Genomic DNA, 26,945 nt, shown 5'->3' with positions numbered 1-26,945 from the left:
CATTACTGTCAAGTAAAACTTCTTCCAACCGAGTGACTCGTTATGAAAACAAGATGCAAAAGTATGTGGTTCCCGCTCTACATTATAAGAAGATCATGTGTGCTACAGAACAGAGGGGGATCTTAGGTGTGAAGCCTGTTCCATATGCTACTGAAAGGAGATGGCCATATGCTCTACCGATTAAACGCAACAACATCACCACAAATAATTCTTTTGTTTGTTTTGTTGCTCCTCAGATCATGCCTCGAGAGGAAGTGAAGCTCACGTTCAGAACACCTTGTGATTACTTCTACCTACGCCAGCAGAATGAAAGTTTGAAGGCTGCACCATCAAGTTAATTTTAGTTTTGGCCTAGAAATCATACATGCAAGTATACGTACGTGTGTCCTTTTTATTTTATTTTCATAGTTTGTTCAGATTTGATAGTTTCCTTTTTTGTTTGCTATGTACAATTTGTAACGGATGAGGAGTCCTCATTGTTTCCTAGTTCAGGTCAGGTTTGGCCCATCTTAGCGCACCACTTATATAAAGCAATAGTTGCAGCGTCGTCTAGGAGGTTTCCGTTTTGGGGAAAGAAAGATACTCAGAAAACGCATCAATGGATGTCCGAACTCTGTGTTCCTGCTATCCATGATTTTGGTTCGATTATCGCATGTGTTCAAGCGACCATTGATAGCTAGGGCACTAGATCAATTCGTTTCTTGCTCTCTGCAAGGGAAGAATCCTCGTTTCCTTCTTCTCACTATTCATCTGATAATTACTCCGTCACTGTCGCCGCCGCTAATCGTCATTACCTTAATCTCTCCATCTATCCCAGTACTACTACTACATCACGTCTGCTACTAGATTCCTTCACATGCACATCCACCACTCCAGCAAGTTGTATATTTTCTCTAGCTACTACACGTCTACCAGCAAACCTATTATTCGGTCTTTATTGCCAAACTCATTTTTTTGCCTGTGCGTGCGGTAAAAGATCAGGGCATCCCAAAAATCGTCTCAAAGCTATTTGAGCCGTATCAATTCCTCTTGTGGTTTCCTCGTGTTCTTCCCCGTGTTCTTCGTGGAATCCCACTCCAATTCGTGAAACATCACCATAAGGTCTCCACCCTACAACATCCGGCCAGGATTGGGAGGAGGCTCCACGACACCGGCGAAGCTACGTGTTGTAGAAAAGGGCCATGGCCCGCCCATTTCATGGCAAATACAGTGAGATACTGGGAGTAGATTGTGTCGTGAATGTAAAAATAATGGGCTCTCCTTTGTATTGCCCCGCCCAACTTTAGCACCGTGGCTCCGCCACTGCTTCATGATATCCATTTTGGCGCCTTCACTTTGCAATGACATATCTGGTCGGGCGCGTACTTCATTGGCCCTTCCCGTTGAGGTGCCAACAACGCCAATGAAGACGAACGGCAACTACTGGACGAGCTACCAGATGACTGCGCCGTGGAAGACGAACGGCGACTACCCTCTTACATGAATTCGACCTAGGGTTTGTTGCTAGAGAGGCCGGGTTTGTTGCGTGGGAGAAATCGTTGTGCGTTGTCGCGAGAGAGAGAGTTAAGGTTCATCCCGACAGAGAAAGGGGAATTTTATCTAATCCAATCAATACATGTCAACTCGTCCAGTCAGCAACTTTAGCACGAAAACCACCTCAAATCAGATCCAATGTCACCTTGGGGCCCCATTGATCCGGTATGACAGATTTGAGGGGGTGATTAATCTAGTTTAAATTTGAGGGGGATTTGTTCCAAATATAGGCCACAGCACCAAATGCGTGAAGGACAGCGGCCGTCTCCACAGTCGACGACCACGCCTCTCCGTCGCGGTCACCCGCGACTCGCATTCGAAACGGCCGTTTCCTCCTCTTCTCCGCGAATGAAGCAAGCAATCCCACTCGTTTGAAACCCTCGCGGCCCCATTGCCGCCACGGCCACGGCTACTCCCATTCGCCCACCCCAACTCCTCCCGGCCCGCCTCCTGCTCCCCGTCGCCTCCTCGGCGGAGCGGAATACTGGCTTCTGGAGCCCTCGACGAAGAGGGTTTCGTCCCCACCGGAGACCCACCTCTCATCACCACCACCACCGTCGTTCACGAGGTCACCTTCCTGACGCTCGTGTGGAGGTAACTGAGCGCTCCATCTCACCGCATCGGATTTGCTATTAGGCTGCGCTGGGCGCTGGGTCGGAGCTAGTTTTGCTTTGTGGATTGCTGGATTGTACGCGATTGGTCGCGAGATCTCCTGGGGAAATTTGCTTCCGACTTTACAGCGGGTTTTGGAGTCGCTACTGCACCAAATTGCGCTCAGGCTTCGATTGCGCTCCTGATGGGCAAGTGCGGACAGTTAGCTAGTAGTACAGGTGCAACTATTCGCATTCATACAGTTCCATTTGTGATGTGTGTGCGGTCGTTTGAGTTAGGAGTACAAAAGCTGCTCTGCTGCTCGCTTTATAGTGCTTTAACCAGTCTGTTTTAGCTGTAAATGGTAGGTTCTGAAGAGTATAGGGTCATCGTGTATCGTGTCTGCTTTGTTCTTGCATTGTTTGGTGCTCTGGATGCAACAAATTTATGGTGTTTTCTGTACCGCTAAAAAAATTATGATGCCGGCTTGTTTGGATCTGTGTTAATTTGAAATATATTCACTATGTTCACTGTTGAGAATTGAGATCATGAGAGTAAAACTTGACATGTAACGAACTATTACATATTTGAAGCAAGTTGGATCATGCCATTTAGTTGCAATAGTTAATTAGGAGTGAAATGTTATGGAATGCAGAAATAGTTCTAAATGCATATTGCTTGATGCATCAGTCAGAACTCTTGTCTCTGTTATGGAGTATAGAGAGAGTTTGTAGAAGTCTCCCATAAAGCTACCTAATTAGCAGTATTTAGTGCCACTACCACTGTTATCACAGTTTATTTGAGCACTCGTCCAAACATATTATAGCTACTTAGGTGCTCTGAGATAGCTTATCTACTTGATTAAGCTCAAATCAGCGGAATAGGTAACCGGGTTACAATATACTAGATGAATTCTGCATCAGGACTTCTGTATGTACCTGGTATGTTTGTAATGTTGATCATGTCTTGTGTTATGTGAGATCCTACTGTTTAGGCGATTATAAGTGCAAGGTTAGTTACTGTAATATCTTGATATATTTTGCACATAACCGAATGGCAAATTTGAATTAAAAAAATGCTTGAAGAAATGCTGATTACCCTTTTTCTTATATGCCAAAAGTTTCAATAGGAATTTATGTGATGGAATTCTGTTACATACTACCTGTCAGTGACACGGGATACAGGGTCCCCCGAGCTTGCTAAAAGAAGTGAGTGCTCGGGCTTTCCCGAGCACAGCAGAAGGGTTTTAAACATTAACAAGTTTAAATCTGAACTCATGAGTACTATACAAATTTGATACGGAATCACTTGAAGAATACTCGGAGAACATTATAGATGATTCTTTTCTGGCCTATTAAGACCTTTTATGCTTCTTTGTTGATGGAATTCAGTGGGCGAACTATGTCTCCTCAGGTTTCCTATTTCATTGTAAATATATACCTTTATCTCATCTCTGATCTGTGATGTATAGTCCAACCCAGTGTAGTCAAAAGCGAGGTAATGTGTAATGGAAATAACAGAAATTGTGTGCTGCACTTCAAGGCCAACTTTATTTCTCGTTTTCATCTTCATTGTCTTGCTTCCAGTTATTGTTTGCAGTGGGAAAACTACAATGCTTGAGAAATTTTATGTATTGTGGTATCAGTGGTAAATATGTGATGCACAACAAAAACTGATTCATAGTTAAATTTCGGTACTCAAAACTAAAAGATCTGGCATTTTATTATGCAAATGCCCTCATGATTACACATTCCATGAAAACAGTGTATGCAGTTATTTCTGCATTTATTTTGTGATTATTTGCACTAATCATGCATTTTGTGCTTCTTAGCCTCTTAGGATTTAGGGCTGTAATGCAGGACACATTAGATGGTTATGATCAGTTCATCTAGTGCAAGTCATTTATCTGTGTTTCGACCTGCAGGGTTCTTCTGAACAAAGAATACAAAATGAAGTGCAATGCTTGCTGGCGGGAGTTGGAAGGGCAAGCCATAACAACAACTTGTGGCCATGTTTTATGTATGCCTGCAATCTTCTATCTCTTTCTGTTTAATCGTTTCAACTGTAAATAAGTAAAGTTCATGAGGACTGCTGCTATTGCAGAATACATTTTTTTTTTTACTTTAACTGATACTTATTGTGCAGGTACAGAGGATGCAAAGAAAATACTCAGTAACGATGGTGCATGTCCAATTTGTGACCAAGTACTTTCCAAAAGGTCAGTTATAAACTCTTGATATAGCATTCACTATTTCATGCTTAATGTTTCATCTTTCGTGTAAGCTACGTTTCTCTTGTCCATATCAATTTGGGATATCTACAGATGCTGGAGTGCCTACAAAACATCATGTGTCGTGTGTATTTCACATTCTTTCTTTTCTCTTAATGAGAACCTTATATACCTATGTCACTTCTTAACATGTTACAGTGGATTCTGTTTTAGTCTTGAGATCAAATTAATAGCCATGTATTAATATGCCGATATCATCTAATCCTTTTTTTAATTATTTCTTAGCCATATGAAGCCTACTGACATAAATCCAAGCGATGAATGGACAAATGTAAGTACCCCTCTGAATTCGATTCATAATGACATATGCAGTCGATTTTCCTGTTACTCATCTGTTGTGATAACTTTGTTTGTTATCTCAGATGTCAATGACTGGAGTTTCTCCACAGATACGTATCCTTGATATTTTATTCACTGGACCTAGAATCGTTCTTATGTTATTTTGTTGAATAACATAGCTCACCTCTATGGAATCTAGTGCCTGATTAAGCTCCTGTTTTAGTATTCCAGTAACTCAAGCAACCTAAAATTGAAAACAAAAACTGCTGTAGTGAGACAATGATGTCAGCGATTATGTAACTACTGTTGAAGGCTTGTTCTTTTGTTGCTAATATGATAATCATTTAGCTTTTCCTTGAACATGATACTAATCAGTTATGAAGAGTGCATACAGAAGTGTCATGTTTTACATCGGACAAAAGGATCTGGAGATGCAATACAAGATGAACAGAATTGTTGGTCAATGTAGGCAAAAGTGTGAAGTTATGCAGGCAAAGTTCACTGAAAAACTGGAAGAAGTGCATGCGGCATACCAGAAGATGGCCAAAAGATGCCAGTTGATGGAACAAGAGATTGAAAACTTGACAAGGGATAAGCAGGAGTTACAAGAAAAATTTGCAGAGAAATCCAGGTTAGTCTAGTGTGCCATTATTTTCCTTATAGGAACAAAGTTCCGCTCCATCCAATATGTATGAAATGTGCTTTCCTTCCAGGCAGAAGAGGAAGCTTGACGAGATGTATGATCAGCTGAGAAACGAGTATGAATCAGTAAAACGTTCAGCCATTCAACCTGCAAACAACTACTTCCCAAGAGCTCAGCCTGACTTGTTCTCAGGCATGCCCAACATATTGGACAGCGGCGACCCTCTGAGACAAGGTAATTTATGGCATTATGCACGCAGTTGATTTTAGTTGTCTACCGCTCACTCATCCCAATACTTTGCCTTTTGAGAAGCTATTAAATAGCTACTTTTGCTAAACATCCAGCCATGAATAAGTTCAATACAACACTTTGGCTTTCTAGAAGCTACCTCTCCACAAAAACAGCTCATTCACTTGTTGCAGGATCGATTGATCCTCCTGAAACCCCAGGGCGCAGAGATGAGGGATGGGCTCCACAACCAAGGCAACGACGTGAGAACTCTGGTCCATTTGAGCTGTCTGGGGGGTCTCCTGGTCACACTGCTGCACCTCCGATGGATATGAGACCCAGACAGCCGCCACGGTCCGTCTTTGGAGCTAACATGAACAATTCTTCGACAGCTCTGAGAAATATGATAATCTCACCAGTGAAGCGTCCTCAGCCCCGTAACCGTCCACAAATGTTCACGTAATATTCTCCTTTTTGCTCGTTCATATATTTAAATGATTAAATTTGGAGGGAAGCTATTATGCAACTGGCCCGAGAGCTAATTGTTTCAGCGGTGGCATGCGATACCTGTCTGTCCCTCTACTGTACGTACTTACTCCGGGAACTTTGGTATGCCAGGTTATAGAGTTGGAAGAGCCGAGGAGATGTTCTGCTTCTGTTCCGTCTTAATCTTGTCATGGAAGTAAGGAAAACTGTTAAGTACAAATGCTGTAAGATCAGTATGCATGTCTCCCCCCTGTTCTTTTGCCATCGTTCCATCTAGAAATTGTTGTTGTAGATCAATCAGTAATGTAGTTGTATCCTGGGTATTTGATTTTTGAAAGATAATAAATGTACTTCTTCCAGTGGTCTGCTGCACAGACGACGTTTCCTTGTTCAATCCTCGTACGATGCAACACCGAGTGGTCTGCTGCACATTAAATCCTTTTGTTTTGCGGGGATGCTGCACATTGAATCCACCTCACCGGCAGTTCGATCTGATGTGTCGGACATGGATTATACGGGAAGTATTGTACATGTTCTTGTCAGACCTTTGTTGAATAATTAATAAAGATGGCTGTATGCATTGATTGATGCAGATGCCGGAGGTTTTAACTATATATATATATATATATATATATATATATATATATATATATATATATATATATATATATATATATATATATATATATATATATATATATTATATGCTTGACATACTTGAGCAACCAAAGTTTCCGGATGCATGTCCTGTGATTCTGAAAGAACATCCGAGTAATTACGACTGTACCAGGGTGATCAGCGGCACTTTGTTATCTTATTAGCAAAAAGGCTTGTGCTTTGCAATGGAGAAAATGAGATCTAGCACAATAATAATAACTGTAACTCAAGGCCTTAGCAGACTTGTACGTACTAAATATGCAATGCTCAGCAGGGTGCTAGCACTGACAGTACGTATCATGTCCTACAACTCTTGAATGGCCTAAGCTAGGACAAAAGTATATAGCTACATGAAAATTAAAAAGAGATCAACATGGCATAACACATCCTATAAAATTGGAGATGTATATCTGGAAAAAGAAGACTTTATATTGAAAGATGAGCAACATCAGATCAATTATCTAAATTGTGATCAAACACTGTAGAGATATATGATATATGAATGACAACAACACTAAGAATGTGAATGTTGTGATGAACTTCAACGTGATTATGCAGCCTACTTTGGAGAAGATTGATCATATCTTCACGACAAACTGCTGGGATGATCTGCACCCGGCTGCCTTGCTCATGGCTTTGGGATCGGCGATCTCTAATCATTGCCCCTTCCTCCTGGACCTCAAGACGGACTTCACGTACGCATACGCTTCCGTTTCGAGCAGTTCTGGCCTAAGGCCGAGGGCTTCTTTCAGACGGTGGAGGCGGCATGGAGTTTGATTGCCTCGGTCGGCAATGCTTTTGCTGTGCTCGACAAGAAGCTGCGAGCTACCGCAAAAGCATTGCAATGTTGGAGTGACAGGTGGATCGGAAACATCAGACTACAAATCGCAATTGCATTGGAAGTCATTGGTCGGCTCGATGCGGCTATGGATTCTAGAGCCCTAACGGATGCAGAATATGAGTTGCGCAGGACGCTGAAGAGGAAACTGCTTGGGCTCTGTTCGCTACAGCGATCTATCGCCCGTCAGCGCTCTAGGCTCTTGCAACTTAAGGAAGGGGAAGCCAACACCGCCTTCTTTCACCGGCAAGCTAGTCATAGGCATAGGAAGGGACATGTACACACAGGCCATGAGAACATTGCGCAAGCGGTGGATTCATATTATGGAAAACTGTTGGGGTCAGCCGTGGAGAGGAGCTGCACTTTAAATCTGGAGGTGTTAGGGCTGCCGTGGAGAGACCTGACACATATGGACGCGTCGTTCTCTGCCCATGAGGTCGAGAAGGTGATCAAAGCAATGCCTTTGGACAAGGCACCAGGGCCCGATGGGTTCACAAGACGCTTTTACGCAACATGCCGGACAATTATCAGGGACGATTTCATGAGAGCACTTGAAGAATTCCATTGTGGAGACATGAGGGGGATGCAGGCAATCAATAGAGCCACGACATCTCTCTTGCCGAAGAAGGTGGGAGCGGTGGACATCAAAGACTTCAGGCCAGTCAGTCTAAACCATGGAGTGGTCAATTTTTTTGACAAGATACTGGACACCTGCCTCGCAGACGACCTGCCGCTCGTAGTGTGCAATCACCAAATTGCGTTTGTGTGGGGAAGATCCTTACATGACAACTTCATGTTAGTACAAGGGACGACACGCAGATTACACGCTCTCAAGGACCCCCACGGTCCTTGTCAAGCTAGACATATCTAAAGCTTTCGACTCCGTTCAGTGGCCGTTCTTGCTAGAAGTGCTGACGCAGATGGGTTTCGGCGCAAGGTGGATATCCTGGATCTGTGGTTTACTCGCGACAGCATCCACCAGAATCTCGGTGAACGGAATCCCTGGGGAAACAATCTTCAATTGCCAAGGTTTAAGACAAGGAAGCCCCCTCTCACTCATGTTGTTCATACTTTGCATGGAGCCACTTCAGAGATTGTTTGAGCACGTGACAGTGGTGGATTTGCTGGCCCCCCTGGCGAGGACTGGATTGAAACATCGGATCTCCATGTATGATGATGACGTGATGTTCTTGAAGCCAAAGGAAAGAGATATCTTGACTTGCTCGTCAATCTTAGATCTGTTTGGACATGCCTCGGTTCTCAGGGTAAACAGACAGAAAAGCTCTGCCCTGCCGATCAGATGCACTCCAGAGGACATGCAACTTCTGTCTGGAATCTTGGGGTGCACGACTGCCACCTTCCCATGCCGATACCTTGGACTACCACTGTCTATTCAGAAGCAAAGGGTAGCGCAGTTTCATACATGGTAGAGCAACTTGCAACGCGCCTGCCATTTTGGAAGGCAACATCCCTGCCCAAGAGTGGTAGAATGATTCTAGTGCAATCGGTCTTGTCCACTATTCCGGTACACTCCATGCTCGCCATGGGACTACCAGCAAAAGCGCTCAAGGCAATGGTGAAAATATGCAGAGGCTTCCTATGGTGCGGAAAAGAAGATGCTGGAGGTGGAAAATGTGCGGTCGCATGGGAGACGCTGTGCCGGGCAAGATGGGCAAGCGGCCTAGGGGTGACAACCCTTAAGTGGATGGATGTTGCACTTCAAGCGAAGTGGTTATGGCTTTAGAGGGCGGACACATCTAGACCGTGGGTGGAGTTCAAGTTCAGTATACCGGAAGAGGCAAGAGCCCTATTTCAAGCGGCGGTAAGAACGTCCCTCAGTGACGGTCGGACGACCTTATTCTGGGAGGACAGATGGTGCAATGGCTATCACCTACATGAGTTGGCTCCGGAGATATATGCAAAGGTACCAAGGAAGGTGAAGCGCTCTAGAACAGTTGCGGACGCAGTCCTAGACACAACATGGGCCCGCGACGTTGGGCCGGGCATGAACGAGGGCGAGTTAGTCGAATTCCTGCAACTATGGACACAAGTGTAGATGCACAAGGGCGGGACCAACTGACATGGTCGTGGGAGAAGGATGGCCAGTTCTCGGTCAGATCGGCCTACGTGGCCAGGTTCGCTACCCAACAGGTTTCAAAACCCACGGCAAACTTCACATGGTCGTCAAATGCCCCCTTGCACTGTCGTTTCTTTGCATGGCTAGCGCTTAAGGATAGAGTGTGGATGTCAGACAGGCTGGCAAGGCGAGGTCTCCCACATCAAGACACTTGCCCTTTTTGCGACCAAGACGACGGAACTATTAACCACCTCCTGACCAAATGTGTATTTGCGAGGGAAGTGTGGACCAAGGTAGGCCTAATTGTGGGCATGATCGGCCTAGCACCAGCGGAGGGAGATGAGCTATCGACATGGTGCACACGGGCAACACATCTTGGAAGATATGCCAAGACAGTGCGCGCCATCCAGGTACTGGTCATGTGGGAGCTATGGAAGCATCGAAACTCAATTGTGTTTGAAGGAAAGTGATGTAGGGTGGAACCCTAGATGGCCGATCTTTCATAAAAGGAGCGGATCCCTATGAAGAACGCGATGAACACGAGGGGAAACACGAGGGGAACACGAGAGAAATCACTCAACCAACAAAAATAGATCACACATGCGCTAGATCGATGAACACAAAGGTGAGATACAAGATCCAAAGTCAACAAAGGACGATACAAAGGTAACCGGTTCTTCTCCGTGAGGAGGTCTTGATGGGGGCCACCCAAGAGGGGTCTTGAATCCAAGGTGATCTTCTCCGAAGAGGGGCCGCAGTCTCTCTCGAGGAGGAGATCCGTAATGGATGAGCAAATTTAACACCCCGGATGTAACTTTCCATATCTGTAACTCAAACTCTTGCCATTTTCGGCTATGTGTTATGATATTCCCTTCGTGGTCGGGTTTTGTCTTTCGTTTTGCATTTTGCTCATGTCATGCATCTTATATCATGTCATTATGTGCATCTCATTTGCATACGTGTTCGTCTCATGCATCCGAGTATTTTCCCCGTTGTCCAATCCGACACTCCCACATGCACCGGCGCATCCCTCTTGTTTCTTTTCGTGAGCGGGTGTTAAACGTTCTCGGAATGGACCGAGGTTTGTCAAGTGGCCTTGGTATACCACCGGTAGACCACCTGTCAAGTTTCGTTCCATTTGGAGGTCGTTTGATGCTCCAACAGTTAACCGGGTAACCCCAAAGGCCTTTTGTGTGTTGCAGCAAAACCCCCCTCCAAACAGCCCAATAACCCATCTAAGTCCCCTCCATGCTCTCGGGCGTTCGATCACGATCGTGTGGGCGAAAACCGCGCTCCATTTGGAGTCTCCTAGCTCCCTCTAGCTATAAATAAGTGAGCCCCGGATTTTTCGCGCAGACGAAACCCTAACCCCGTCCCTCTCCGCTGCCGGACGCATCCGTCCCGCGCCGGACGAAACCGCGCCGCCGCCCGTAGCCAATCACCGCCCGCCACGTCGCCCTCTCCATCGCCCGCGCCGCCGGCCCGCGAGGCCCGTGCTCGGCCCCCGCGGCCCGCGTACGCCGCCGCCCCTGCGCGCCTCCCGCCGCCGCCCGCCGCTCCGCCTCCATTGCCGGCGCGCCCCGCCGCCGCCGCCGCCGTTCCCGCGTCCCACGCCGCCTCCTCCCGCTGATCGCCGCCGCCCGCCGGTCTCCGCTCGCCCGCCGTCGTCGACCCCACCGCCTTCCTCGCCGGCGCCTTCCTCTTCCCCGAGCCCCGGCCCTCTCCTCCGTCCGAACTCCGGCGAGCAGCCCCGGCCGTCCTCGGTTCGCGCGCCACGGATCCAGATCAGGGAGAGGTTGACCCGAAAAATCTTGCAAGTCCCGAGTTTTTCACACTATGTTGCATTATTCATCATGCCATAACTCCGTGCATACTGCTCCGTTTTGCGTGCACGATATATCGAAATGTTCAACACGGGATGCTCTTCATTTTGTTCCATTATGCCATGCTCGTTTGAGTTCGTCTTGATGCCCAAATCTCTGGTGCAAGAGTGCTATATGATGTTTACTACTGTTACTTATCAGAACTTGATGTTTTGTTATTTTTGTTCCGTTTGATGTGTGCATCTTATGGGCATGAGCTCTACAGGTGTTTTGATCTATGCCATGCCGTATTTACAGAGGTGTATGCCATGTATTTGTTTGATCTATGTGGTGACTAGCAAGCATGCAAACTAGGCTTCGTGATGTTTCTGTTTTCGGGGACTTGGGATTTTGCTGTCTTTTATCTGCTGTTATTTTGTTGCTACGTATCCATATGGCTACAGAGCGATCCATGCTTTTTTTGAGTATGTTCAGTAAGGTTGTTTTGTAGATATAGTTGTGCTATATCCATCCATGCCCCTGTTTGCAATTATCGAGTGTCCTAGCATGTCGTAATCTTGCTCTACTTTTGCTATAAAATATTCCTGGCAGATTGTTAACATGATATTCAATTTTGCCAAGGTTGTTGTAGTTGATCCATACATGCTATGAACTTTCTCTTGCCATGGATAGCTTCATAAACATGCCATATTGCTGTAGGTATGCTTGTGTTGTCATGCATTGCTTTGTGATGAGTGAATCAAGCTCACCAAGATGCCCTCATAATTTCTGTTTTCTGCTAAGTCTGAAACCTGTTAACGAAACTTGCTATGTTTACATGGGTGCCATCATATCTTCTGATCCTTTTTGGCTCATGGTCAGTAAGGCACTTTTGTTCTATGATTTTAGTAGATTCATGCCATGCCTTGTTTTGCTATGTTAAGTTCCTGTAGCATGTTGATTGCTTGCTCTGAACATTGCTACCTGATGCTGTTTCAGCCATGTTCAGTATTTTCACCAAGTCTGGGAAGCTGATATCTTTCGCACTTTTGCCATGCTTGTTTGAACCTGTTATGTTGTGATCTAGCCGTAGCTCAGGGTTCATCTTTTGTCAAGCATCTCCTGTAGATTACTGCCATATGCTTTTTTGCTATGTTGGGGTGCTGTAGGATAGCTACTTGATGTATTCTAAGTGCTATTATGCTGTTAATCGCAGAATCGTGTCATTCTTATTTTGCTTGCCATTTGCAAACCGTGCATCCGTTTTCGGTGATCTTTATATCGATTTCAACCGAAATCATCTCATCTTTCCAGTGGCATACTTGGTTTGCTAAGTTGCTGCCTTGTTCATCCTTTTTCTTCCGGAGCACGCATATGCATCGCATATCATATCTCGCATATCATGCATGTATTGCATCATGTTGCTTGTGCATTTCCCGTGATTGATTGTGGTTCAATTGCTTGTGTTCTTGCTGTGGGTAGAGCTGGGAGACGAGTTCGTGAACGAGGAACCTGTTGAGTACGCTTACGAGGATCAAACTCTCGACAACTCTGAGAACCTTGCAGGCAAGATGACCATACCCTCGAAATCACTTCTATCTTTGCTTTGCTAGTTGTTCGCTCTATTGCTATGCTGCGCTACCTACCACTTGCTATATCATGCCTCCCATTTTGCCATGTCAAGCCTCTAACCATCCTTTCCTAGCAAACCATTGTTTGGCTAAGTTACTGCTTTTGCTCAGCCCTTCTTATAGCGTTGCTAGTTGCAGGTGAAGTTGAAGTTGGTTCCATGTTGGAACATGGATATTTTGGCATATCAAAATATCTCTTATTTAATTAATGCATCTATATATTTGGTAAAGGGTGGGAGGCTCGGCTTCATGCCTGGTGTTTTGTTCCTCTCTTGCCGCCCTAGTTTCCGTCAGACCGGTGTTATGTTCATTGATTTTGCGTTCCTTACGCGGTTGGGTGATTTATGGGACCCCCTTGACAGTTCGCCTTGAATAAAACTCTTCCAGCAAGGCCCAACCTTGGTTTTACATTTGTCTACCTAAGCCTTCTTCCCTTGGGTTTTCGCGAGCCCGAGGGTCATCTTTATTTAACCCCCCCGGGCCAGTGCTCCTTCGAGTGTTGGTCCGAACCGAGCAGCCTGCGGGGCCACCTCAGGGAAACTCGAGGCCTGTTTTTACTCGTAGCTTGACTTATCCGGTGTGCCCTGAGAACGAGATATGTGCAGCTCCTATCGGGATTTGTCGGCACATCGGGCGGCTTTGCTGGTCTTGTTTTACCATTGTCGAAATGTCTTGTAAACCGGGATTCCGAGACTGATCGGGTCTTCCCGGGAGAAGGTTTATCCTTCGTTGACCGTGAGAGCTTATAATGGGCTAAGTTGGGACACCCCTGCCGGGTATTATCTTTCGAAAGCCGTGCCCACGGTTATGAGGCAGATGGGAATTTGTTAATGTCCGGTTGTAGAGAACTTGACACTTGACTTAATTAAAATACATCAACCGTGTGTGTAGCCGTGATGGTCTCTTCTCGGTGGAGTCCGGGAAGTGAACACGGTTTGAGTTATGCATGAACGTAAGTAGTTTCAGGATCACTTCTTGATCATTTCTAGCTTCGCGACCTTTGTGTTGCTTCTCTTCTTGCTCTCATTTGCGTGTGTTAGCCACCATATATGCTTAGTGCCTGCTGCAGCTCCACCTCATTACACCATCCTTTCCTATAAGCTTAAATAGTCTTGATCTCGCCGGTGTGAGATTGCTGAGTCCTCGTGACTCACAGCAAAACAGTTGCAGGTGCCGACGATACCAGTGCAGATGACGCAACCGAGCTCAAGTGGGAGTTCGACGAGGAACGTGGTCGTTACTATGTTTCGTTTCCTGATGATCAGTAGTGGAGGCCAGTTGGGACGATCGGGGATCTAGCATTTGGGGTTATCTTATTTTCATTTGGATTTGACCGTAGTCGGTCTATGTGTGGATTTTGGATGATGTGTGAATTAATTTATGTATTGTGTGAAGTGGCGATTGTAAGCCAACTCTCGTTATCCCATTCTTGTTCATTACATGGGATTGTGTGAAGATGACCCTTCTTGCAACAATACCTACAATGCGGTTATGCCTCTAAGTCGTGCCTCGACACGTGGGAGATATAGCCGCATCGTGGGCGTTACAAGTTGGTAATCAGAGCCATCCCCGACTTAGGAGCCCCCTGCTTGATCGAATCGCTGGCGTTGTTGAGTCTAGAACAAAAATGTTTTGAGTCTTAGGATTATATATATCGGAGAGTAGGATTCTTTTTACTCCTCAGTCCCTTCGTCGCTTTGGTGAGGCCTCCTGACATAGAAGTTTTGACTTTCCTCTCCTCAAATTTCACTAATTTTTTTTAGGATCACGCGGGTATCTTGGAATCGTTCCGATGGTTTTGTGACGAGAACATTGTTCTTGGTGCCTCCTGACATTTAGGGGTTGTGGCAGTGTCCCGGGGAGTTGAGCTCCGAGGTGTTGTCGTCACAATTTTATCATTACAGTTCTGGAATACCTGAGTTTCGCCGACATTGAAAATCTCTTTTATGCAGTTGTTGGTGAGATCACCTCGACGCCACCCAGTACTGGGGCGGGAGTTCGGGAGTATTGCCATAACTCGTATAATGGATGCTTTTCGAAGGTTGAGGTACACGATTTCCGAAGGATTCTTGGTTACGTGTTGACGGATGGATACAACTGGATCTAGGGATTTCTAGTTTGGGTGATATATTTTGTGTCCCCTGTATCCCCAACACCAGATTGCATAACTAGAAAGTTTCGGGAGTTTATAGGTGGGATTCAAGTAGCTCTTAGCATTTCTTCCCGCAGATATTTGGTTTGTGATTGGGTAATCCCTACCACTTATTTGTTCCAGTCGTACCTTTTTATTTTATTCATCAATCTCTTATCAAGTGGCTTCTCACCTTATGGAAGTGTGATGATTTACTATGGAATTCATTCGTTCATCCTCGTTCGAATGTTTATTGTGAAGACTATATGTTGCAATTTCTATCCGTTGATTCAACTTGTCTATTTGTCTATCAAGATGCTAACGGATGTCACCCTCTTCAGGATGGCTCCGCCAACTCGTCAGAATCTGGAACGCAATGAGGCGAGTCAGGCGAACCCTCCGCCACCACCTCCGCCTCCGGAGGCATGGCAAGCTATCATGGAAGCCACCAATGCCAATGCTCAGATGATTTTGCAACTCTTGCAAGAATGCACCCAAGGGCAAGGCAATCAAGGAAATCAAGGCCAAGGCAACAATCAGCCTCATTTCGCTACCCTCAACCAGTTCCTCGCTAATCAGCCGAAGTCTTTCAGCTACTGTGCCGAGGCCACAGACGCCGATGATTGGCTCGTGGACATCAACAAGCATTTTGAATGTAGCAATGTCAGGCCTGAGGACTTTGTCAAGTTCGCTTCTTTTCAACTCAAGGATCAAGCTGCCGAGTGGTATCAACAATACAAAGATTCCAGAGGAGGTCGTGTGATTACCTGGGATGATTTCCGCCGAGACTTCAAAGCTCACCACATTCCACAAAGTGTTGTTGAGAGCAAGCGTGAGGAGTTCCGCAATCTCAAGCAAGGCAACATGTCCGTGTATCAATACAATACCCAGTTTCAAAAACTCGCTCGCTTCGCTAAGCAAGACGTTCCTGATGAAAAGAGCATGATCTATCAATTCAGAGGTGGCCTTAGAGAAGATCTGCAATTACCTCTCGTGCTTTTTGAGCCGACCAAGTATGATGTTTTGTACAATATGGCATTGAAGCAAGAGGCTGCTCAGCTCAAGTGTGAGAGGCTTCTAAGAAGAGAGTCAGGGACGCAGTTCAGTCTTCTTCTTCCTCTCTAGTGGCTGCTAAGCAACAGAAGTTCTGGTTGCCTCCTCCTCCCCCGTTTCGCCAGCCTTTCCAGCAGAAGAGCAAAGGTGGCCATGGATCTTCCCACCCACCCAACCCTGGCTATCAGAACAAGTTTCAGAATCAAGCTCCAAAGGCGAATGCTCCTTATCATCGTCCACTCTCAGAGGTGACTTGCAACAAGTGTCAGAAGAAAGGTCACTATGCTAACAAGTGCTTCAACCAAAGGCGCCTTCCGCCTCCTCCTCCTGTGAGATCTTCCAGCAATGCAGTGGTCAAGCATAATCCCAAGTCTGCAAAGGTGAACATGATGAATGCAGCTCAAGCGGAGGAATCTACTGATGTGATAATGGGTAATCTCTCAGTTAATGATATTCCTGCAAAAGTCTGGTGCTTCGCTTTGTTTCATGTCAAGACCGTTTTTTGCCAAGCATGAATTCACTTGTTCACATTTGGGTAAACCCATGGATGTCGTTTCTCCGGGTAAACGTTTGAGCTCTAGTTTGGTGGTTCCGGATGTTTCCATCAAGATGGGAAACTATAAATTTCTGTCTTCTCCAATTGTTCTTGGTGACTCGGATATTGATCTAATTCTCGGGATGGACTGGCTTTCTAAGCACAAGGCTCAACTTGATTGTGCTGCCAGGGAAATTCAATTGGCACACTCTTCTGAGGATGTTATCATCTATGCCGCTCGTGATGAAACCATTCGGTTGTTTTCTCTCAATGAGAAGGGCGAGTTGGATTCTATTTCTCAAATTCCAGTCGTTTGTGAGTACCAAGATGTCTTTCGAGAAGAGCTTCCGGGTATGCCTCCTCACCGGCCAGTTGAGTTCGTTATCGATCTTGAGCCTGGCACGGAACCTGTTTGCAAGCGTCCATACAAGCTTGGACCCAAGGAGCTGAAAGAATTGAAGAAACAACTCGATGAACAAGAGCGTCTGGGTCTGATTAGACTGAGTTCATCTCCATGGGGTTGTGGTGTTCTTTTTGTCCAGAAGAAGGATGGCACGGACCGACTTTGTGTCGACTACCGTCCATTGAACAAGAAGACAATCAAGAACAAGTATCCACTTCCCAACATCAATGAGCTATTCGAGCAACTCAAAGGTGCTAAAGTATTCTCCAAGCTTGACCTTCGAATGGGTTATCATCAGATTCGCATTCGTGAAGAAGATATTCCCAAGATAGCATTCAGAACAAGCTTTGGTTCTTATGAATATACTTTCATGTCTTTCAGCCTTGTCAATGCTCCTCCAACATTCTCTCGAATGATGAACTTCATCTTCAACCCCTATACCAATGAATTCGTCCTGGTGTATCTCGATGATATCTTGGTCTTCTCCAAGAATAAGAAGGATCATGCCAAACATTTGCGATTGGTGCTCGACAAGCTCAGTGAGTATCAATTCTATGCGAAGTTTTCCAAATGTAAGTTTTGGCTTGATGAAGTTCTTTACCTTGGTCATATCATCTCTGCCAAGGGCATCGCTGTTAATCTCGAGAAGGTGTCTACAATTGTGAATTGGGAACCTCCTCAGAATGTCAAGCAGCTCCGCAGTTTTCTTGGTCTTGCAAGCTATTGCCGAAGATTCGTTGAGAATTTCTCTAAGATTGCAAAGCCTCTTTCTAACCTCCTCCAGAAGCATGTGAAGTATGTCTGGACTCCTGAGTGTGACGTTGCTTTCAACACTCTCAAAGAGAAACTCGTCACAGCTCCTGTCTTAACTCCTCCTGACGAATCCAAGCCATTTGAAGTTTTCTGTGATGCTTCTCTTCAAGGTCTCGGTGCTGTGTTAATGCAAGAGAAGAAAGTTGTGGCCTATACCTCTCGTCAGTTGAAGCCCAACGAAAAGAACTACCCCACTCACGATCTTGAGTTGGCGGCAGTTGTCCATGCATTAATAACATGGAGACATCTCTTGTTGGGAAGAAAAGTGGACATATTCACCGATCACAAGAGTCTCAAGTACATCTTCACTCAGCCCAACCTAAATCTCAGGCAAACTCGATGGGTCGAAATGATTCAAGAGTACAATCTGAGTATTGAATATACTCCAGGCAAGGCCAACGTCATTGCAGATGCTTTGAGCAGGAAGGCTTATTGCAACAGCTTAATTCTCAAGCCATTTCAACCGGATCTTTGTGAAGCTTTCCGCAAGCTGAATCTCCAAGTTGTTCCTCAAGGCTTTCTTGCCAACCTCCTAGTCTCTCCTACTTTGGAAGATCAAATTCGTGAGGCACAACTTCTTGATGCCATGGTGAAGAAGGTGAAGCGTGGTATCGACAAGGGTCTTTCCAAATACAAGTGCTATCGCATTGATGACCGAGACACTTTATTCTTTGAGGACCGGATTGTGGTTCCTAAAGGTGATCTAAGGAAAGTCATTATGAACGAGGCGCACAATTCTCTTCTTTCCATTCATCCTGGAAGTACGAAGATGTACCATGACCTCAAGCAGTCGTATTGGTGGACCCGAATGAAGCGAGAAATCGCTCAATTCGTGAATGAATGTGATGTCTGTCGAAGGGTGAAAGCAGAACACCAACGACCAGCTGGTCTCCTCCAACCGCTTGCTATTCCAGAATGGAAGTTTGATCATATCGAAATGGACTTCGTGACTGGTTTTCCCAAGTCCAAACGCGGAAATGATGCTATCTTCGTTGTCATCGACAAGCTTACTAAAGTGGCTCATTTCCTTCCAATCAAAGAATCTATCACAGCAGCTCAGTTGGCAGAGCTATACAGCTCCAGGATTGTCTCCTTGCACGGCATTCCACAATTGATTTCTTCAGATCGTGGAAGCATCTTCACTTCTAAGTTCTGGGACTCCTTCCAGAAGGCCATGGGCACCAACATTCGTTTCAGCACAACTTTCCATCCTCAAACTAGTGGCCAAGTCGAGCGAGTCAATCAAATCCTTGAAGATATGCTCAGGGCTTGTGTCATTTCCTTTGGCATGAAGTGGGAAGATTGTCTTCCATATGCCGAATTCTCCTACAACAACAGCTTCCAAGCGAGTTCGGGCAAGGCCCCATTCGAGATTCTATATGGCAGAAAGTCCGTACTCCTCTCAATTGGTCAGAGACTGGTGAACGCCAACTTCTTGGCAATGACTTAATCACAGAGGCTGAAGAAATGTGTAAAGTCATCCGTGAAAATCTCAAAGCCGCGCAATCGCGCCAGAAGAGTTACTATGATAGCAAGCACCGTGACTTGGCTTTCGAGATCGGAGACCATGTCTACCTCCGCGTCTCTCCAATGAAAGGCACTCGTCGCTTCGGTATCAAAGGGAAGCTTGCCCCTAGATACGTGGGTCCTTTCAAGATCATTGGCAAAATAGGCGACCTCGCCTATCAACTTGAGCTTCCCTCCAACTTCGCGAACGTGCACGATGTGTTCCACGTGTCACAGCTTCGCAAGTGCTTCAAGACTCCTGAGCGCACCATCAACTTCGAAGAGATTGATCTCCAAGAAGATCTGTCTTATCATGAGCACCCCGTTGCTATTCTTGAAGAAACTGAGCGCAAGACTCGCAACAAGTCAATCAAATTCCTGAAAGTGAAGTGGTCGCACTATTCCGACCGAGAAGCCACCTGGGAGCGCGAGGACCACCTCCGTTCCGAATATCCGGAGTTCTTTCAGTCCTAGATCTCGGGACGAGATCCTCTCGTAGTGGTGGAGTGTTGTAACACCCCGGATGTAACTTTCCATATCTGTAACTCAAACTCTTGCCATTTTCGGCTATGTGTTATGATATTCCCTTTGTGGTCGGGTTTTGTCTTTCGTTTTGCATTTTGCTCATGTCATGCATCTCATATCATGTCATCATGTGCATCTCATTTGCATACGTGTTCGTCTCATGCATCCGAGTATTTTCCCCGTTGTCCGTTTTGCAATCCGACACTCCCACATGCACCGGCACATCCCTCTTGTTTCTTTTCGTGAGCGGGTGTTAAACGTTCTCGGAATGGACCGAGGTTTGTCAAGTGGCCTTGGTATACCACCGGTAGACCACCTGTCAAGTTTCGTTCCATTTGGAGGTCGTTTGATGCTCCAACAGTTAACTGGGTAACCGCAAAGGCCTTTTGTGTGTTACAGCAAAACCCCCCTCCAAACAGCCCAATAACCCATCTAAGTCCCATCCATTCTCTCGGGCGTTCGATCACGATCGTGTGGGCGAAAACCGCGCTCCATTTGGAGTCTCCTAGCTCCCTCTAGCTATAAATAAGTGAGCCCCCGGATTTTTCGCGCAGACGAAACCCTAACCCCTTCCCTCTCCGCCGCCGGACGCGTCCGTCCCGCGCCGGACGAAACCGCGCCGCCACCCGCAGCCAATCACCGCCCGCCACGTAACCCTCTCCGTCGCCCGCACCGCCGGCCCGCGAGGCCCGTGCTCGGCCCCCGCGGCCCGCGTACGCCGCTCCGCCTCCATCGCCGGCGCGCCCCGCCGCCGCCGCCGCCGTTCCCGCGTCCCACGCCGCCTCCTCCCGCCGGTCTCCGCTCGCCCGCCGTCGCCGACCCCGCCGCCTTCCTCGCCGGCGCCTTCCTCTTCCCCGAGCCCCGGCCCTCTCCTCCGTCCGAACTCCGGCGAGCAGCCCCGGCCGTCCTCGATTCGCGTGCCACGGATCCAGATCCAGATCTGGGAGAGGTTGACCCGAAAAATCTTCTAAGTCCCGAGTTTTTCACATTATGTTGTATTATACATCATGCCATAACTCCATGTATACTGCTCCGTTTTGCGTGCACGATATATAGAAATGTTCAACACGGGATGCTCTTCATTTTGTTCCATCGTGCCATGCTCTTTAGAGTTCGTCTTGATGCCCAAATCTCTGGTGCAAGTGTGCTATATGATGTTTACTACTGTTACTTATCAGAACTTGATGTTTTGTTATTTTTGTTCCATTTGATGTGTGCATCTTATGGGCATGAGCTCTACAGATGTTTTGATCTATGCCATGACATCTTTAAAGAGGTGTATGCCATGTATTTTTTTGATCTATGTGGTGACTAGCACAAGCATGCAAACTAGGCTTCGTGATGTTTCTGTTTTCGGGGACTTGGGATTTTGCTGTCTTTTATCTGCTGTTATTTTGTTGCTACGTATCCATGTGGCTACAGAGAGATCCATGCTCCTTTTGAGTATGTTTAGTAAGGTTGTTTTGTAGGTATAGTTGTGCTGTATCCATCCATGCCCCTGTTTGCAATTATGGAGTGTCCTAGCATGTCGTAATCTTGCTCTACTTTTGCTATAAAATATTCCTGGCAGATTGTTAACATGATATTCAATTTTGCCAAGGTTGTTATAGTTGATCCATACATGCTATGAACTTGCTCTTGCCATGGATAGCTTCATAAACATGCCATCTTGCTGTAGGTATGCTTATTTTGTCATGCACTGCTTTGTGATGAGTGAATCAAGCTCACCAAGATGCCCTCATAATTTCTGTTACTGCCATGCTCTGTTTTCTGCTAAGTCTGAAACCTATTAACGAAACTTGCTATGTTTACATGGGTGCCATCATATCTTCTGATCCTTTTTGGCTCATGGTCAGTAAGGGACTTTTGTTCTATGATTTTAGTAGATTTATGCCATGCCTTGTTTTGCTATGTTAAGTTCCTGTAGCATGTTGATTGCTTGCTCTGAACATTGCTACCTGATGCTGTTTCAGCCATGTTCAGTATTTTCACCAAGTCTGGGAAGCTGATATCTTTCGCACTTTTGCCATGCTTGTTTGAACCTGTTATGTTGTGATCTAGCCGTAGCTCAGTGTTCATCTTTTGTCAAGCATATCCTGTAGATTACTGCCATATGCTGTTTTGCTATGTTGGGTTGCTGTAGCATAGTTACTTGATGTATTCTAAGTGCTATCATGCTGTTAATCGCAGAATCGTGTCATTCTTGTTTTGCTTGCCATTTGCAAACCGTGCATCCGTTTCCGGTGATCTTTATATCGATTTCGACCGAAATCATCTCATCTTTCCATTGGCATACTTCGTTTGCTAAGTTGCTGCCTTGTTCATCCTTTTTCTTCCGGAGCACGCATATGCATCGCATATCATATCTCGCATATCATGCATGTATTGCATCATGTTGCTTGTGCATTTCCCGTGATTAATTGTGGTTCCATTGCTTGTGTTCTTGCTGTGGGTAGAGCCGGGAGACGAGTTCGTGAACGAGGAATCTGTTGAGTACGCTTACGAGGATCAAACTCTCGACAACTCTGAGAACCTTGCAGGCAAGATGACCATACCCTCGAAATCACTTCTTTCTTTGCTTTGCTAGTTGTTCGCTCTATTGCTATGCTGCGCTACCTACCACTTGCTATATCATGCCTCCCATATTTGCCATGTCAAGCCTCTAACCATCCTTTCCTAGCAAACCGTTGTTTGGCTAAGTTACTGCTTTTGCTCAGCCCTTCTTATAGCGTTGCTAGTTGCAGGTGAAGTTGAAGTTGGTTCCATGTTGGAACATGGATATTTTGGCATATCAAAATATCTCTTATTTAATTAATGCATCTATATATTTGGTAAAGGGTGGGAGGCTCGGCCTTATGCCTGGTGTTTTGTTCCACTCTTGCCGCCCTAGTTTCCGTCATACCGGTGTTATGTTCATTGATTTTGCGTTCCTTACGCGGTTGGGTGATTTATGGGACCCCCTTGACAGTTCTCCTTGAATAAAACTCTTCCAGCAAGGCCCAACCTTGGTTTTACATTTGTCTACCTAAGCCTTCTTCCCTTGGGTTTTCGTGAGCCCGAGGGTCATCTTTATTTAACACCCCCGGGCCAGTGCTCCTTCGAGTGTTGGTCCGAACCGAGCAGCCTGTGGGGCCACCTCAGGGAAACTCGAGGCCTGGTTTTACTCGTAGCTTGACTTATCCGGTGTGCCCTGGGAACGAGATATGTGCAGCTCCTATCGGGATTTGTCGGCACATCGGGCGGCTTTGCTGGTCTTGTTTTACAATTGTCGAAATGTCTTGTAAACCGGGATTCCGAGACTGATCGGGTCTTCCCGGGAGAAGGTTTATCCTTCGTTGACCGTGAGAGCTTATAATGGGCTAAGTTGGGACACCCCTGCAGGGTATTATCTTTCGAAAGCCATGCCCGCGGTTATGAGGCAGATGGGAATTTGTTAATGTCCGGTTGTAGAGAACTTGACACTTGACTTAATTAAAATACATCAACCGTGTGTGTAGCCGTGATGGTATCTTCTCGGCTGAGTCCGGGAAGTGAACACGGTTTCAGTTATGCATGAATGTAAGTAGTTTCAGGATCACTTCTTGATCATTTCTAGCTTCGCGACCGTTGCGTTGCTTCTCTTCTTGCTCTCATTTGCGTGTGTTAGCCACCATATATGCTTAGTGCCTGCTGCAGCTCCACCTCATTACACCATCCTTTCCTATAAGCTTAAATAGTCTTGATCTCGCGGGTGTGAGATTGTTGAGTCCTCGTGACTCACAGATTCTACCAAAATAGTTGCAGGTGCCGACGATACCAGTGCAGATGACGCAACCAAGCTCAAGTGGGAGTTCGACGAGGAACGTGGTCGTTACTATGTTTCGTTTCCTGATGATCAGTAGTGGGGCCCAGTTGGGACGATCGGGGATCTAGCATTTGGGGTTATCTTATTTTCATTTGGATTTGACCGTAGTCGGTCTATGTGTGGATTTTGGATGATGTATGAATTAATTTATGTATTGTGTGAAGTGGCGATTGTAAGCCAACTCTCGTTATCCCATTCTTGTTCATTACATGGGATTGTGTGAAGATGACCCTTCTTGCGACAATACCTACAATGCGGTTATGCCTCTAAGTCGTGCCTCTGACACGTGGGAGATATAGCCGCATCGTGGGCGTTACAGCAAAGCTCTAGCTCAACTATGAGCTAAACCAATTCTAACCCTAACTAGGAGGAGGTGGGGGAGTATATATAGTCTAAGGGACGAAGGGGTACATGGGCTTCGGCCCGGATGCGCTGCACGCAGGCAGGGAGGGGCCGAATGTCCGGGCGTCGGGCCGGATGACCGGGCCTTCGCGAGGTGCTGGATGTCCGGGCTAGCGGGCCGGATGTCCGGGCTGGAGTGGCCGGTCTCGGAGCTCTCTTGGATAGGCGGGGTCCGGATGTCCGGGCTGGGGGCCGGATGTCCGGCGGCTCGGGAAGAGCCGGATGTCCGGGCCTCTGGCCGGATGTCCGGGCTGACGGGGTTCAGCTTCGGGTGCGTTCTGTGATGGGCGTCGGATTTCCGGGGGTCGGGCCGGATGTCCGGGCTGGGGCCGGATGTCCGGGGCCTGTAGCAGCTGTCTCTTCTTCCTTCTCCTTCCTTTGCTTCCGCGCACGCTTGGCCTTGGTCCTTGGGTTCTCCATGGTCTCCTCGGGTGTACCTGAGTATGAACAAGGTCCGCGCTTGAAGTAGCATCCATGTCTTGCATGCGGAAAGGGAAGATTCGGAAAGGAGCGAGTTCGCCTTAGGTCCAATGGCGTAGGCTCGAGTGTACATGGGGATGATCGTTGGATGCTCCGCATCATCTCCCCTCCCTTGGGAAAGATCCGACCTCGGATCGAAAACCTCATCACCATGGAAACGATTGTCGTGGACGGACTTGTAGTTGGACGAAGTGGAAAACATGGCGCAATCCAAGTACTCCAAGGTGTGTCCGGAGTGGTACACATGCAAAAAGAGCAAACACAAACAACACTTGGAAATACAATGGTTAGCGCACACAAAGTGTCCATCAAATACGCATGAGTTCGTCCGAAGGAATTGTTCATGAAAACGCATGAGATGCTTATCTAAAGGATTTAAAATGATATGTAAAGCATTCATGGGAGCAAAAGCATTCATTGTGCACACAAATGTATTGTGAATGTGACCAATGCAACCACGGTGCAAAATGATGTCATAGTGAGACGGTTTATCAATAGCATGAATATGGCGATGGATGCTCAATATGATTATGTTATCATGCAATTGATGGTAGGCAATATGATCATGATGTATGAATATGCCATCAAGAAAGATCACAACAAATTTGCTAAGGAAGTGCGCAAGCTCATATATCATGGATGACATAGAAATGGAAGATGCAACAAGGCAATCATAATGTGAGTCAATCCATGCATAAGATGCAAACTTGTGGTGAGTATGATATGTCCATCGAGCATGACATGTATGAGCACAATCAACAAATATGAAGGTGGGGGTGCAATGTGTCAAAGGAGTGTTGATGTACCAATGCTCGATGTCGTGGCATGAGTGGAGGTTCGAAGGTGCATCCAATAAGTCCGAGCGCTCCTCAATGTGAAGGTCCATAGAGTCAATCTCCAATGTCGCTCCTCCGTTCGCGAGATGTAACATGTAGACAACAAGAAGGAAATAACAATGAAAGAATGACCCATTCAATATGCATATTTGAGAATGGCTCAAAGGGAATGAGTTCACCTTTATGAGGATGTCAAAAATGTTGGTGTTGCACATCATGTACGCCTTCACATAACCAATATGTCTCGTGATGGTACCGCCTTGTGAATCCTTCAAAATGAAAGAACATGACAAACACTCGGAAAAACAAATGAGGTTAGTGCAAATGCAAGACCTATCATTCGAGGGGCGAGATACCCAACAAGTGTTTTCATTATTCTTATCATAAGAAAGGACAAGGTGTGGTATGGTATGAAAGCATAAGATGCAACTACAACCAAAGACAATAGGCTTAAACAAGCAAGCATGCGTCACAAGTAATATGTCCAAGTCTCCAAGATCAATAAGCATAGCATGGGTGCACTCACTACAATGGCATATGAGATGTGCAACTAATGGAGACAAGTGACAATAATCTAGATAAATCAAGTGAGAGGCATGAACATATATGTCATCAACCCAAGAAAGCAAGTAAGAGTGGAACATGGGTGATGCGACAAAGCAAGCAATCATAGTGATCAAGTCAAGCAAGCTAGTAGTGCGAAGATGCAACATACTAGAAGGAATCATGGCAAGCATATCATGTGTGCAAATAGTGGGCATGAATAAAGCACATGACATATCACAAGCATGAAAGCAAGATATGAGGAAAGTATCATCATTGTATTGGCAAGAAGTCCTATGTAAATAGCAATGGAACATCATGACTCTCCCAACACAAGAATCAACAATAGCATGAGGCACATGATAAACATGGCAATAGCAACAAGGATCTCCACCAAACATGCAAATACACATAGGAGTAGCATAATGGTGAATCATGGGTAGATGCAAGCAAGGGTCACAATTGCATGGCAAAATTATAGAAAGAGGCATAGCATGCAAAGTGAACACGGGAAAATGGACATAACGTAACAAGTGATATAGAGCCCAAAGCCGTGTGAGAGCCAAGTAAAAGGAATGCGCGAAGTCGTTGCGCGAAGGGAATGGTGGGAAGGACAATCCACGGGATCCCAAGTCATCTTTGCTCTCAAGAGCTCGTTTCGTCAACTCATGGGATTGTGAGGTTGACGAGTGTTCATAAGTACCTACACAAAACAAAGACAAAGGGAAAATTGTGTGTGCGTGGTAGATGTACACATCATCCATCATGATTCATACGTGCTTGTGTCGGTTAGCGCCAAATATCCAATGCTCAAATAAA

General features: G+C 46.0%; 1 protein-coding gene across 6 annotated transcripts; it reads left to right on the top strand.

Annotated features, from left to right (window-relative positions):
• Positions 1–1,794: 1,794 nt before the first annotated feature.
• On the top strand, positions 1,795–6,638 carry LOC109743945 (E3 ubiquitin-protein ligase CCNB1IP1 homolog). Of its 6 annotated transcripts, none has more exons than XR_012187668.1 (10): positions 1,795–2,127; positions 4,049–4,143; positions 4,270–4,342; positions 4,640–4,685; positions 4,777–4,807; positions 5,069–5,324; positions 5,407–5,570; positions 5,786–6,023; positions 6,183–6,246; positions 6,411–6,638. XR_012187668.1 is itself a non-coding variant. In XM_020303039.4 (9 exons), exons 2-9 carry the CDS (start codon positions 4,074–4,076, stop codon positions 6,187–6,189), a joined length of 885 nt encoding a protein of 294 aa, XP_020158628.1. In that variant the 5' UTR covers positions 1,795–2,127; positions 4,049–4,073; the 3' UTR covers positions 6,190–6,638. The 6 variants fall into 6 exon arrangements, 4 of the variants coding, with proteins under 4 accessions (XP_020158628.1, XP_020158626.1, XP_020158629.1 ...); XR_006665325.2 differs by having other exon boundaries at positions 5,759–6,023; XM_020303039.4 differs by having other exon boundaries at positions 6,183–6,638.
• The last annotated feature ends 20,307 nt before the right edge of the window (positions 6,639–26,945 follow it).

Source organism: Aegilops tauschii, chromosome 6 (assembly GCF_002575655.3).
Source record: "Aegilops tauschii subsp. strangulata cultivar AL8/78 chromosome 6, Aet v6.0, whole genome shotgun sequence".
Taxonomy (NCBI): Eukaryota; Viridiplantae; Streptophyta; class Magnoliopsida; order Poales; family Poaceae; genus Aegilops; species Aegilops tauschii.
This window is presented reverse-complemented; position numbering and strand designations above follow the sequence as displayed.

Coding starts and splice junctions, on each gene's coding strand:
- LOC109743945 (XM_020303037.4), top strand. CDS start 4,074: ATGAAGTGCAATGCTTGCTGGCGGGAGTTGGAAGGGCAAGCCATAACA. Junction 4,686..4,776: donor CAAGCGATGAATGGACAAAT/GTAAGTACCCCT, acceptor TTGTTATCTCAG/ATGTCAATGACTGGAGTTTC. Junction 5,571..5,758: donor CGGCGACCCTCTGAGACAAG/GTAATTTATGGC, acceptor CACTTGTTGCAG/GATCGATTGATCCTCCTGAA.